General features: G+C 42.7%; 1 protein-coding gene across 4 annotated transcripts in view; it reads left to right on the top strand.

Annotated features, from left to right (window-relative positions):
• The first annotated feature begins 4112 nt into the window (after positions 1-4112).
• The window catches only part of MND1 (meiotic nuclear divisions 1), a 42613-nt gene continuing 31658 nt past the window's right edge, over positions 4113-15067 (top strand). For 3 of the 4 annotated variants that reach the window (XR_005933113.1, XR_003922874.2, XM_030010652.2), the window contains exons 1-4: positions 4113-4227; positions 5675-5740; positions 6558-6615; positions 8241-8389. Coding sequence is in view for 2 of the 4 variants with exons in the window: in XM_030010652.2 (XP_029866512.1) it covers positions 4225-4227; positions 5675-5740; positions 6558-6615; positions 8241-8389 (276 nt within the window). In the remaining 2 variants the exon portion in view is untranslated. Of the gene's footprint in view, positions 4228-4400; positions 5002-5674; positions 5741-6557; positions 6616-8240; positions 8390-15067 lie in introns of those variants that run through there. The other variant, XM_030010636.2, reaches the window with a different exon arrangement.

Genomic DNA, 15067 nt, shown 5'->3' with positions numbered 1-15067 from the left:
TGGGCTAGAAATTTTTTCTGTCCCCTGGATTATTACAGCAGAGGCTCTCCACCACTGAGCAAAATCAGACAGACAGGCAGGCAGGACATTGAGACTGGGGAACACTGCCCTTTACCAGGAAAACTCTGCAGTAAATGGCCAACTTCCCCTTTGGCCCTCCCATGGTACTTGTTTGAATACTGACTCAAATGCTGCAGCAGGATCTTTTAGAAGTTCTGTAAACCAGAATACAGAGCCCAGTCTCACCAATGAGAAACAACACCAGGGAGAGTAAGGCCAGAATAACGAAAGGTGCATGTATTTTGGGCACCCATCCTGAGATAAGCAGGATCTCTCTCTTCAGAGTGCTAACCACTCACATATCATTCAATGTTCAAAAGCGTTTCATTTTTCCTTAGGCTGAAGTTCTCTCTCACATCCAGCTGTGCTGCTCTGCAGTTAACCATCCCCATAGTTTTGCTGACAATTCATGTGAATCCTCCCTAATTTGCACCGGACAAAACTATCTTGGTGAACTGGAACAGTCAATGTAATTTCTGTGGAGAGATGTTCTCTCCAGGCCCCAGCTGTGCTGGTGGAAGAGATACCTGCCTCTTGCTGCTCATTGCTACCTCCAGTTGAAGGCTGCTGACCCTCAGATCTGTTGGCTAAGCTTGTTCTTTTAGTGAAATGCCTAGTTATGAAAAAATGTATTAGGATTTTATTAGTAGTAAATTAGTATTTAAGCTCCTCACCTCAATGAGTTGGTAAGTGCTTACTTCAGCAGCTCTGCTAGCAAAGCTGTGGAAGCAGTAAGTTTTGGAGGAGGGCCAGCTAGCATTTCTCATCGGATTAGATGCTTGCAGGGAGAATGACTGCTTACAGTCCAAACACTCGTCCGAGGCTGCAATGAGGCAGCAAATGCTGCAGAGACTGGCCTGTGTGCGTTACTCATGGATGACATTGCTTCCTGATACCCACCACAGACTGCTTGGACCTCGGAGGAGTTGGTAATCGCCTCCCGTGGGTGAGCATCTGCTAGAGCTCTCCTTGTCCTCCATCCTCAAGCTCTACTGAAGCACCTTTTTGCTGTCAGTCATACAGATGTTGTGGGAGGTAGCTGCAGGACTCAGAAGGTTTGCTATTACTTTTCTGGAAATAAATTCATCTGCTATTCAACTTGAATTCTTCCCTTCTGATGAAAAAATAGCACATGTAATTAAAGACTGCACTATGGTACGTATATACGGAAGGAACAAAATTAAAGTAGGACAGACAATTTTCATTCTCCTACTTCCTAACATTCCTGTCTGCCATTGCCACTTTAATGTCCTTTCAAAACAGAGTTCATGAATGTAATTCAATTACAGATTTGTAAGAGGAAAATGAAGGAGGGTACAAATTTAACCTTGTCTAAGCATAATTTAACACTGACAAAGCAATGTATTTTCTCTGCCTCAGGAACAGCAAAAAACTATTTTGGCTGGTACTGAAAAACCTTGGTCAGACACCTACCATAGAAAATTTCAGTCCAAACTGCTAAAGATTAAGAAAATCACAGGAAAATGAGAACAGCCTTCTAATAGAAAGGCACAGTTATGAGTCCCCCTTCCACAGTATTTCCATCCATTGTCTTGTTTTTGTATTAATAGTATATGAATAGCAGTTTTGTGAAGTATCACATTTAGACATTCTGAAGCCCATTAAAAATGTCAGACCTTTATGTATTTTAGGAGTCATTCATTCCACTTTATCCAGTAATGGAAAACTACCCTCCTATGACAAAGCAGGAGAGACTCCCGTGTATTCTCCCTCTGTTTGGGACCTCTTCCACCCAATGATCATTCAAGCTAGTTAGTTTTGATCTGGTGCTGCAAAATTTGGGAGGTGTTAAGGAATCTCTTATTACAGAGTAAATCGGGCCTAGCGATTTGGCCATGAAAGGGCTTCAGGGCCACCAGCGCACTCGGGGCACCTGAGCCTGGCCATCTCCAGGAGGCATGGGTGGAGAAAACCTGCCGAGCCTCCTGCCCCACTATCGCCCAAGAGCATGACCTAATGTTTCGGACGCAGATGTGCCGGGCTTGTTTGGTTGCTGTGATCACGTTCGACTGCTGAAACCAGGAATGCCTTCCAGGTGTGTGCTCTGGCCATGTGCCGGCTCCATCCAGGGAGTGAGACCTGGGTGTTTGCTGCCAGTCTCCTTTCAGGTGTGACGGGGAGACGGGAGCAATGCTGCCTCATTGAGCGTGCTGAACAGAAGCCCCAAGGTACGTGCCCCAGGCTCGCTTCGGAGTGAGCGTCCCTCTGAACCCCTTCCTCCCTCTCCTCCTCCTCTTCTCCCAGCAGCACGTTCAGCTCTGACACCCACTCTGCCGCTCACACGTGTCGCTTGGAGAAAACCCACGCCACAACAGGTGCTTTGCAGATGTCGTAGCAACTGTTTGCTTGGCAGTGGTAAAAAAAGGAGTGGAGCTTGGTTTTATTTCAGGCTGTGAAGGGGCCCGCGTCCTGGGGGAGAGGAGGTCATGGTGACGGGAGGGAAACAACTCTCATGCGGAGTGTGGGGACATACTCACCGTGAGGGCCGGCCAAAGGAAGGGAAAAGCCGAGGGACGGAATATGAGCCCTCACAGCAGATGAGGAGGTGTGCCAACAGATTTTGTCGCAGGTTAGCGAGTTGAAAATGTGATGCGCAAGGAGGCATGAGAGAACAAGAAGCGTTGTGTTTTGTATGAATATTAAGCTTCATATTAATAATGTCCTTTCTAACTTGCATTTTTTAGTAATACGCTGGTGCACACAACGAGGAACAGGATCACGGCCAAGTCTGCGTGGAAGAGAACCTCGGGTTTCAGGAAAAGGGGCACCTTGCAAAGATGATGGAAAATATTCATGGAGACTGCCTGAACATTTCAGTCTGCGTGTTTTCGTTTGCTTGAATTTAAACTCCAGAATTAGCATGGCAGGTACAAACCCAATGCTGTTGAACTGCGAAGCAATTTCCCAGAACTGCTGTAGCTGAAGGTAGGTAATTTACAGCACAAATAATAATTAAAATGAACTGTAAGTAATTAAAGTCTCTAGAACAGTCATCACAATGAACAACTGTTTCAAGCAAGACCAGATGTGCCCAGGTCCTTTGCTTCCATGGGCAGAGAGGGGTTTATTTCCCCACGTCCTGTTGCTCCTGTAACGGGCTAGTCGTACAACACACGTAGCTTCAGGCCACCGTTAATGCGTTTGTGTTTTACCTTTGCTGCTGGGCCTCGGAGAAAAAGGTATATGCAGTGCGCGCACCAGGCAGCGCTGGCATGGAGGCCCAGTGCCTCATCTCGGAGGTGCAGCTACCTGGCAGTATAAAGCACGTATCCCACAGATTTTCAAACCCACAGCTGTAGACAGAGATTCAGAAACAAGTATTTTCCCCCCAGTGATTAGAGCCAATGGCGGCAGGATTTTAAATATTTTAAAACCTTTTTGTCAATTTTTATTAATTTCAATAATACAGCAAATATAGATCGAAGATACGGCAATGACATCTATCCAGAAAATTGGACTTTCTACACAAAATATAAAATGGGTAGGTATTGAGAAACACATGAAGACAAAATGAGAACTTGAGACAATTTTGCTCTAAAGCCTGGGCGGTGCTGAATGCAAAACGTAGGTATGGCCCCTACATCTTAACACATTCTCTGTAAGGTGTGCAACGTCTAACTCCGTAGGTAGCTGGTGACAAAAGCTGAGTTTTGCTTCCTAGCTTCACCTGTCTACGAGTACCTATGATACATGTTTTAAAAAACAAAACAAAACAAAACAAACAAAAAAAACCCCAAACCAAACAGGGTATTGTAATACACAAGAGAGAAGGGATAACCTGCTTCCTGGTACGGCAAGACCGCTTTATAAAAACGCACGAGGTATAAAAACCAGACTCTAACTTCAGGCATCTCTCTTCCTCCTTGATTTTATTCTACGCCGCAGTCCGGCCGGCTCCGCTTCCCCGCCGCCCGGGCCCGGGCAGGCAGCGGGCCGGGCCGCACGGCCCCTCGCCGCCGCCTCAGCCCGGGGAAGGCACCCCGGGGCCCGGCCGGCGGCTCCGCGCAGCCCGCCGGGGGTTGTGGGGGCGGGCGGGGCCGGCGGCAGGCGGCGCTGCGAGCTGCGCAGGCGGCCTCCCGGCGGCCTCTTCCCTCCCGGTGGCGCCGAAATCAAACCCGGCCGCTCGGCCGCGCCGGAGGCGACATGGTAAGCGGCGGCCGCGGCGGGGCCGCCCGCCCTCCTGCCCTCCTCCCGCTCTCGTTGGCGACGTGAGGCGCGGGTACCGCGCCCGGGCCGGGCGGTGAATGAGGCAGCGGGGCTGCTGAGGGAGCGGCGAGGCGGGGCGGGCATGGCGGCGGCAGCGGCGGGCAGGGGGCGGAGCAAGCCGGCCGTTGCTGCGGGTAACGGTCGCCCGCGCCTCGCCTTCCCTCCCCCGCTGCGGCCGCTGAGGGAGAGCGGCGGGAGCCGCCCGCCTGCCGCTGGGCCCGCGTCCCCAGCGGCCGCAAGGCAGCAGCAGGCCTGCCGGTCCGCCGGCCCCTCTCCTCCCGGTCTGGGGAGGCACGACGGCTCTCGATGAACGCCCGCGTCTGAGGGTGTAGCGTTACCGCGGCGTGGGCCGTTTCTTTGCCCGCTTTCTTGACGAGCAACGTAAATCTAACCGGCCCCTGGAACGGTAGCTGGAGGCGGGCACGGTGGCCACTAGTCCCGCCGGCAGGCCGGGGGAATGGGCGGCCGCCCGCGTTCCCCGGTGCGAGTAGGCTGGGCCGGGCTCTGGCTGCGGGGGTGGCCCCTGTGGCTGCCGAACGGGTGCGCCTGCTGTGTTTTACACTCGTGGCGACTCCGCTGCGTTTGGTTGCTGAGGACTGTGCCGAGCGCTATTAATAAGGCTCAAATTCTCTGCGAAATATCTTGTATCCTAGTTTTGCAAGGGGAACGTCAAGCTAGTGTCTCTGACAGTGATCAGAGGAGGCTATTTCTCAGGTTTGTGTTGCCGGTAGCAGTTTGTGAGTAGTCGTTTCTGCCTTTTGCTTGTCTTTCAATCTGTGTTATTTACCGCTTGGTCACACAACTGCAGAGAAAAGAAATAAACACAGTTTTTAAAATGTGACTTTGAAGTTATAAACTTCTGTAGGAAATTTGAAGAAAGACGTAGTACCTCAAAATTCGCTTTATGTCCTTAAAAAAACCTAAATGGCCTACCTCTCGCACTAGTGTCTCTATATCATAAGATAAAAACCAGTTCTAAACAAAAAACTCAAAAGATATTCCTTCTTATCTTTTTAAGGACTATTAAACATTTGGGTGAGTTGCTGAGAATTGGTATAAATAGACATTTTTAATCTAGTAAGGTAAAACAAGGAACTGTTTGGGTATGCCAGGAAACATTGAGGTTTGAGCTGGACTGGGTTGCGTGAAAGCTCTGCTCCAAACTTAGAATATAGGTCCCTCAGTTTAATAGGTTGCAGGTGCATTAGCTTCGTGTAATGATTCTTTGAGAAGTAGTTTATCTGAAAGTCTGAGGTTAGTGGTAAGGTATTTTAAAGGATGGCAAATATAACTTAGAGGTAAATAGATTTGAGTTCTGAGCAGATGTTAATTATTCAAATGGCTGAATGTGTTAGGGTTTGGTTGTTGGGTTTTTTTCCTGTTCTAGTCCAAGAAAAAAGGTCTGAGCTTTGAGGAGAAGAGAGTTCGCATGATGGAGATCTTTTTTGAAACAGTGAGTAACTTGTAATTGTCCTGCATTTACTTGGGTGGGAAAACGGGTCCTAAAAGGAGCTTAACTGTAGATGTAGATGAACTCTGTATATCCCGCTGTACTTTTCACTGATGCTCTGTGTCATCAATGTATAAATTACAGGGACAGAGCTCAATTCATATAGCTTCTGATCATGTGGCTCATCCCCAGGTGGAGCCAAGGCATGAAGATGCACAGGTGGTGTTAAATGCTTCCTATGCTCCCTATTCATATCTTCTCATTTTGAGTCTGTTACCGTAAGAGGGATAGCAAGAGATTAGGAAGTATGCCACTGTGGTTTATGGTAGGAGGAAGAAATCTAAGCGTTAGAAAAGATGAGAGCAGACCTGGAAGAGGTCACTGGGGAGAAGAAACCTGGAAATCCAAAAGCAGAGCTATGATTACATTGGTGACGTATGTAATTCACTATGTTTCACCTATTAAAAAATTGTTGTGACATTTGAGTACTTGAGCAACGTGGTGCATCTGGTGCTGACAATCTAACCTGAGCTCTGTCTGCCCTAAGGGGTTTACTGACTAACTTGAGGCAAAATATGGTGACTTTAGACCACCAAAGAAAAGAACAGGGCTTGTTACAATAATAGCCTTTTTAAAAATTTTATTTAATTCTGAGAATGTTCTAATTCTATTGAGGGGTATGCAGCCTGTTTCCCTAGCAAAACATAAACATGCAATGTATTTCCTACTTGCTTTTGTTGCCATTGATTTAGTGTAAAAACCACCCAGGCTTAGGTGATGCTGTCATTTGGAACTAAAATGTCTTTTATGTTTTGCACAGAAAGATGTGTTCCAGTTGAAGGATATAGAGAAGATTGCTCCAAAAGAAAAAGGGATTAGTAAGTGTTTACAAAAGTTATTTTTCTTGAGCCCTTGGCCAAAATGGGAGATTGTTAAAATGTCATAGCTAACTCCGAGTTAACTACTAAAACATGGGATGGGGTTTTTCCTAGGCTCTGAGATGCCTGACTTGCAGTGACTTTCAGTCTATGAAATTGTTACGTGCACTCAGGTAGTGAACAGAAGATTTAAATGTCTGTCTGTAATGTCGCAAGTATCTTAAAATGCTAGTCCAGATGTACAGAGTCAATGTTCTATTGAGCTTTTCCCCCCCAAAAATGGCTAGACAGCTGTAAGTGGAAGGGGTTTGTCTTTTCAATTAAAGCCTTCCTGATAAGATCCATTGGTTTAGCATCAGGTCCAAGAGGATTTATCTTGTGGTGTTGAGTTGTTTTACATGTTCCTCATTCTGCTTCCTTCTATGCCCATTGATAAAAGGGGGGTGAAGCATAATTGTGTAGCTGCCACTGTCCTTGACTAGCATATATTTGTGGCACTGCAAGAGTAAATGAACTTGTTGAAAGAACTGCAAACATACGTGAGTATCGCAAAGCAGTGTTTTTCAGTTATGTCAGCAGCTAACAGAAGCACTCATAGGCTTCTGAAGACGTGTGGTGCTGTCTTGATTGGTTTGTCAATGCATATGTTTAATTGTAATTTGCAGGAAAAGGATGCAAAACAGTAAATACAAGCAATGGAATTTCATATTTAAAAGTCTGGAGCGTAGAGTTTCTAAAATCATCTACACCTTTGAATAGTCCAAATTCATCCTGCCTCTGCGTATGAAGGCATTTAGCCACACAGCCCAAGCCCCAGTTACTCTGAAGAGAAAAATGTCTAGCCTGTGGAAACACCCCCATACGGGCATCCAGCCTAAAGCTTCCAAAAGACTGGATGTTCCTGATCTAGGATCCCCTTTAGACTTGAAATTGAGAGTCAGACACTGAAAACTATAAATTAGCTCACAAGTCTTTATATCTGCAACACTTGAGGATAATAACTACTTTGCTTTGTTGAACAGGTACCATTTTTGAAATGGTGAATTATACCGCACATTTACTAGAAAATGAAGAATTATGTTCAGAAATGTTTTGGATCCTTCTGACGGCAGATGACTTTCTGTATTGGAACTGAATATAATTAAAAGTAAAATCTGCCCCTCCTGAGTCTGTAGACAGATGGCTTTAGTGCCTCTGCTGCTGTTAAATGCTTTGCTAAGCATTACAAAGTGAAATGTAATTACAATCAAGAAATTATCAAGAAATTATAAGTTATCCATGTTAGAATTAAGGTGGCAAGACTTCTCAAGTACCGTCTCATGAGTTTGTTATGGTATTGTACTGTAATATGTACGTATGTTTTATGATACTCATGAGCAGTGTTTTACAAACATCTGGTAGCAGACTGTACAGAATAGCAGCCTCTATGTATAAACTGCTGATTTCAAAGAGATTCATTCCTTCAAATGAAGCATCAGGCATGGTGTCCTCTTGAAATCTTCCAGCTAGCTGACATTATAGTAAAATATTCATACAGATGACTGTAGATGATGGCTTATGGTATTCATAATTCTCCATAGTTTAGATGCTACGCCGTTCTAATTTGATATTTTTGCTTTTATTAGCCTCGATGTCAGTGAAAGAGATTCTGCAAAGCTTAGTTGATGATGGCATGGTGGACACTGATAGAATTGGAACTTCCAATTATTTCTGGGCTTTTCCAAGTAAAGCTCTTCATGCCAGGAAGCGTAAACTGGAAGAATTGGAGTCCCAGGTAAATCTGTTTTAAGGAAAGTACTTATTTACCTGAATGGGTTTGCTTTTTTTCTTACACCCCCTTGTCACGCTTTTTCATATTGCGCACTCTCACGTGTGTGTACACGCACACAGATTTTACTATAGGAATCATCTGGCACGCATGGTACGACGTTCTCATTGTCTTGTTATCACATCAGAAAAATTTTGGAGGTTGTTCTTGTTGGAGCTTGAGAAGACTTTTTGTCTACTTGCTGGTGAAAGCAGGTTATTCATGATGCAAAATATCATTTAAGGACTTCCTCTAAATATTTAGGTAGCATATGCTTTTATGTGTCTTTTATATAATGTAGGCCATCATGTTGTCATGATCTGAATGCCATGAGAGGACTGAAATGCATAACCCAAGTAAATGTGGCAATGATTTCTACTTATGGCCATTGTGCTTTCCTCTCTGCTTTTATCGGTAGCTTAATTTGGGAGCACTTGTGTAATCCCATATTGCATTTTTATTAAGAGAGAAGAGCAAATTGGTCATGATCTTCTGCAGAAGAGCAAGGCATCTTTTGTTGCAACATTGCTGTTCTATTGATCAGGTTCTTTCCGACATTTTGGGAACTGTCTTTCTTGCTTCTTCTAATTGGAGTGGGAAAGCATCTATTCATCAGTTCATTTGCAACTAGAGTACATGATAACAAGATCAATAAACTAGCTTTATGGTCTGATTGCACCACAACACTGCCAACTTTTCCCATGCTTATTTAGCATTATGTCCATTCATTAAAGAATCATTTGAATTAATGCAAAATTATTGGTAGCATCTCCACATCTTTACAGACGTTATTTTCTTCAGGCATAGCTCTGGTATCGTCATTGCCATTCTATGCAGAGCGTTGTCAACTTCAGCTACTTCTTTAAAGCTCCAAATTAATTGTATAAAAACACGCTTTTTTCCCAGCTTGAAATGAAAAAGCAGTTTGTGAATCTGAAGACTGTTCACCAAAGCAGATAAAATAGCCTGATCAATGAAGTTGAAATCTCTTGTTTATGTATAGAGTGTAGTGTGACCATCTGAGAGGTAACCTTGGCATTGCTTGTAAATCTCAGTCATTACTAAACTGAAAGAGTCCAGTCCACTGTTCTGTTTTAACCAACATAAGATCATTTCCCTTTGCCCTGAACATTTTAATTACTGGCCCGGGTGCTCTAGACGGCTATCTGAAGGTATTTTGTGTGTCTGCTTGCCTGGATCTGGCAGAGGGAGGAGACTACTGGTATTCTGTCACATGCCCCATGCATTTGCTTCAGTTTTCAAGAACAAGAGTAAGACTTGCTAGAACTTTCACTTCCTTTCTCCTTATTCACTAATTCATGTCATTTTTATGAGCTAGTGATACATTCAGGGGTCTGTGGCAGTAAGGAGAAAGTACTGCAGTCCTCCCCATCATTAACTGGAACTGTGTATTGACAACCTTTCAGGCAGGTGCTTTGGATGAGTTGGAAAGTGCCTTTTGAGATAGCTATTGTGGTACTGTATGGGTCATCAAAATTACTGACTCTTTAATTTCGGGTTCTGCCACTGTCTTGCTCTATGTTTTGAGTAACTTTCTCAGCATCTCAGGTGACCTATTAGTATCATGGATATAAACTGTACCTTGTGTGTACTGAGACTTGGTTAATATTAAGTTGTCCCACTGACAGTTTTGCCTGCTCCTTTACTGCCTTTGTTTTCAGAACTCAAATGAGTCCAGATGTTAAAAAATTCCTCGATTTAGCTGGATACACTTGTACTATTTTCAGGCATGAACTTAGTCTGGCGTGACTGGGCTTAAGTTCATTTTTATTGACTGGTAGTAACAATGCACTGATTCCTACTCCAGTGAAGTTTCGTTTGTCTGATATAGGAGATCAGTTTAACTCTGCACTGACTTGGAACTGAGTTTCCTAGTAAACTTACTCAGCTTATTAGTATATTCACACGAGTTTTAGACCAGGCTACTTACTCTGCCACAACAGAAATGCCAAATGAGCAATTGAATAAATACATGCCAAAACTCCTGCTCTGTTCATCAAACACCCTGATGCCACTGTCTTGTTGAATGCAAATGATCTGCTCTTGGATACTTTCTGGTTTTGCTCATGTTCGATATTATAGCCAAGTAGTTGACTGAAGGAGTTGATATTTATTGTCTTTGCCCTTGGGCCCAGTCCCATCATGAATTTTAAAGATAATTGATCGAGCAGGTCTTTGGCATACCCTGATGAATATCTTCTTGGAATGTCTTGCAGAATCTGCCTAATGTGCTCCACCATAAGTATCCATGGGTTATCTGAAAACATATGCTTTAAATGTACTGTTACATTATTAAACATAAAACCATCTATTACTATGGAATTATAATAGGTATGCAGTTATTGTATTGTAATGTTGTTTTATGGTTATTTCTGTGTAGGAGATAAACTATGCTGATATAAACAGTTTCGCAATATAAAACTGTTCCAATTGAGAGAGTTTTGTTACCAGACCCTTATTTGCAAACCAAGTCCTGCTCCTAACATATGGGCTTATTGATACAAGAGCTCTCTTTAGACCATGTTATGAGTCCTAAAAAATACTTATATTCATTACCTTGCTTTTCTGATGAGAATGGAAGTATTTCAGCATTTCAGGGAAAAAACATTTTCACTAGCTGAAAATAACTTAACTTCTCTGTTGACACAGTGGAAAGGTGACATTTTCAATGAATAGCGCTCTGAACGTTTTTATAAGATGATAACAGATTCTGTCTGTGAGTTCAAATTAGCTATTTTAGTGTTTGTATTCTTCTTGATGTGAACACATACAGATTTTCTTAACGGTTTCTAAATCCAGTCACTGAGTATCACAAAACTTCTTGTTAGAACATGCAAAGCAGAGGAAAAAAAGTAAGCTATTGTACCATTTCTGTTGCACGTTGCTTGTCTTTGATCATACCGGTATACAGCTTGCGGCATGCTGAGAGACATTTTTTCTTCCTGTGTCTTGTCCAGATCACTTGTTAGCTATATGAGTTGGTGTCTTTCTTCAGCCGTTAAAAGCTGGAATCAAGCCACCTTACTTAAAGCACAAGTTTAAAAATCTAGCAGTTCAGTTCATACTGCAATTAAGGTTTTTTACCAGGAGGCAATATCTTTATTTGCTTGAGGGCATGGGTAAGTAGTGAAGGGAAAGGGGTGATCCCCAATGCTGAACTGAGACATTCGAAAATAATGTGGAGGAACAGAACAAGCTTCTCCGTGATGCAAATTCTCGTATTAATTCATAGCGCTGAGGCTTACATTTGGCAAGGTTGGGCCTGCTACAGGGCCTTTTGCCTGCATACGTTGGTACTTCATAATGTTTTAGCCAAGCTGCTTGTAGCTCTCTGCATCTTTACAGAGCTTGTGTTCCTGGGGAGGCTGGTTTAAGAACTGTTCTTGAAACATTTGTTTCAGATTTTTTAGGGATTATTGAGCACTACCCCAACTTAGAGACTCAGTAGCAAAGAAGTCTGACTCAGTATTCACAATGAAGAGCAAGCCAGATTTGGCTGGATGTTTAAAGTTACACTTCACAGTGGTTGTGTATACCTTAGATTTTTTTTCAGGAAGGATTTATTAAGTCATCACTGTGATCACCTTGTGCAGAGATATGGCAATTAAAAATAATGCTTGTTTGACATAGCTTCCCTCCCCACCCGCATCTTTCAACTTGCTTTTGTGGGGGCAGGTGTTTGGAGAGGGGCACTAACCCCTGAACTGACTTATACGGCAAATCTTGTGCTGATCTGATATAGGATTAGGATCTTGGTGCCGCTCTCTAACCCAGGGTTACTGTTTGGACTTCTTCCCGTTTTTCTGAAAAGCAAGGACAGTGAATAACTTTAGTTTGTGTAGCATCTGCTGCAATTTTTTTCTCCGATAGCTCACAAAGTAAAAATTGCTAAGTAGGTCCCTATGGATTCTGTATTGATTTGTTTTGCAGTGGCATGGCTGCTTTTAAAGGTTTATGACTTCTGCTAGGTGCTTGTTCTTCATCTCTTGGTTATGCTTATACAGCTGTGAATTGGACCACTGAAACAGTAAAATATGTTGGAAGTTGCATTTTGGTTAGATGGGTTTATAGTTGCATCAGTACAGCTATGAGATGGTGAAACTAGAACAAGGGTGTAGATTGAGAAATACTGTTTTAATGAGGTTTATAAGTGGAGAAATTTTTAATGGCACTTCACCTTTGTCGCAAGAACTACAGAAGCTTTACTGAGAGGGTGTTTGCTTTTTTTTTTTCCTTCCATAAGAAAAGGTGAAAGGATGCGGTTTTATTCTTTATCAATATTTTCCTGGCAGTCAGGTTCTAAAGTTTTGAATTACCTATGATCAATTATATTTTGACAAAATGAAATATTTAGTCTTGGCATAACAATACTGGAAGCTTAGGGTTTTTATTAAACTAACAAAGAATTTGACCTATGCAGTGTAAGCTGAAAGATCATAATTTATTGATGATTCTGCTGCCTTTTATTGATTTCATAGCAAGCATAAAATGAGGAGACTGGAGATGGGCAACTAGCGTGTTAATCACAGTCATGTTCGATCTCAGGCAAGAGCTGCTAGTATGTTTCATACAATTAACCCCCTTGCCTGTTTGGTTTTTGTATTGTTCTGATGTACCTGTTGCTACAGAAGGGATATGAATATGAAGGATATGTTACCTGCTGAAGAAAAGAAGGCACATATGCATCCAAAACCTTGACAACATTTTTATCAGGTAGGAAATGGTGTATCAGTGAGTGAAGAAAAGAGAAACCTTTCTGATGTAACCTTAGTATAAACAGATTCAGCTTAGATTTTCTTTCATTTTTTCAGCGACATCTTTGGTAAAACACTTGCAACTGTGTGCTGTCTGTTTTAGATAAGGTGAATTAATGCTTGGTTGAATTTTGCTTTATAGTGGCTTGAATTAAGTATTAATTAAAGTAACTAGTAACAGTGAGATCTTTTTCACCCAAGAGCTGATGAGTCTGCAAACCACAACCCTCAGAAGCCATAAGAAGTGTCCCATCTCTCCAGCACGTTGTCTGCCATAGCCAGTGTGACTGGGGGGATCTCAGCTGGAGTTGCACAGGGCAGGTTTAGTACTGACACTACAGGGCTTAAGGGAGGCAGAAGTAACTTCAGTGATCCTTGGTGACATCGAAGAGTGTCTGGCATTCATTATGACAGGGATATATGCTCAAACCAGAAGGTCATAGAGGATTGCCACAGCATAATGTACTATTTTTAACAGATAGGGAACTGAAATACCCAGTTCTTCAAAGATTTTGCAGTTGTTAGTCTAACTACTGACAGTACTGTGAGCACTGTAATTCAGTAGCTTGGGGAAACAACCAGTTTACTTCCTTTCCCCAGTCTGGTTTTGTGATAGTTCCATTTCACTGTTCAGTTCTAAACTGTTCATTTCACTGTTTTACTGTTAATTGTTACACCTACCTTATTTCTCATGCTGTTGCTTTCTTGTGGGTTATTCTTTTGTATTCTTAGGCTTTGCAAGGGAAAGTTTAATGGCAAACAGTATTATAGCTGCTGTTCCTTCTGAGACCAAGAGCCTGATGGTGTCACCTTGTACTGCAACAAAGATTCAACAGAGTCTTTTCAGAGCAGGATACAGGATGGACTTTTTATGCTGTTCCCTGTGCTCGCCTCAAGATACACGTGAGCAACAGAGACTTGGGGAGAATTTCTGGCAATTTTTTTTTTTTTTAATCCCACTAAGCATTGCATTGGGCCGGTGTTAGTTAAGATGGAAGGGATTAGTTGATATTTCATTCCTTAAATCCCTGCCCTAGGGGGGTTGGTAAGAGGAGAGATTTTCACTTCCCATGACTCATGTATTGAGCCAGGGGAAGAATTTAGAAGTCAATACATACTAACTCTCCTTTGGCAGCTAGTTGAAAAAAAAAAAAAAAAAAAAAAACACCACCAAACCAAAACCCCAGGAATGAACTTGTCGTAATAGCGACTTCACATCACTATGTGACAGAGCACTGAAATATGAAAAGAGAAAGGATTTATTTTATTTAAAAAAAAAAAAAAAGTCTCAGGGAATGCTATATTAGGAAATGCTTTTGTTAGGAATGCACATGGTTTGAAAATAGTTAATGGAAAAAAATAATCATATTGGTGAGTAATCTGGCTCGAAGCCTCCTGGAGATGTTTGACAACATAACTAAAAGGAGCAAACCTTATTTGTTCAGAATACACACAGAAAATTTTGAGTTTTAACCATCAGAAGGTTCTTTCAAGATGCAGCTTGATTTATTTCTACCCCTTTAGACGGATATATTTTTCCTCCTGAAATACTGTGACTGGATTACTGCATGGAAAGTTGCTGAATAGAGACTGCTTCAGACCACTGACTGAAGCATAAGAAACTTCTGCTATCCACAGCATTTCACTCTGAGCAGCCTCCTCCTTGATCCAATTGACTCACTCAACTGTCAGTGTATTTCCACAGAGTTTGGGAGATTGATTCTGGACTGCAAGTAGGTGCAAGTGCTCAGAGGTGGCTGGCTTAAAGTAATCAATCCTGAATTGAGGTACAAATCCATGGAGATGACAGATGTTCAGTGAGGGGTAACAGGCCTGATGGTGTTTGGAGTTGAGTGACGTCTCTGAAGAT

Source organism: Aquila chrysaetos, chromosome 1 (genome assembly GCF_900496995.4).
Source record: "Aquila chrysaetos chrysaetos chromosome 1, bAquChr1.4, whole genome shotgun sequence".
Lineage (NCBI taxonomy): Eukaryota > Metazoa > Chordata > Aves > Accipitriformes > Accipitridae > Aquila > Aquila chrysaetos.
This window is presented reverse-complemented; position numbering and strand designations above follow the sequence as displayed.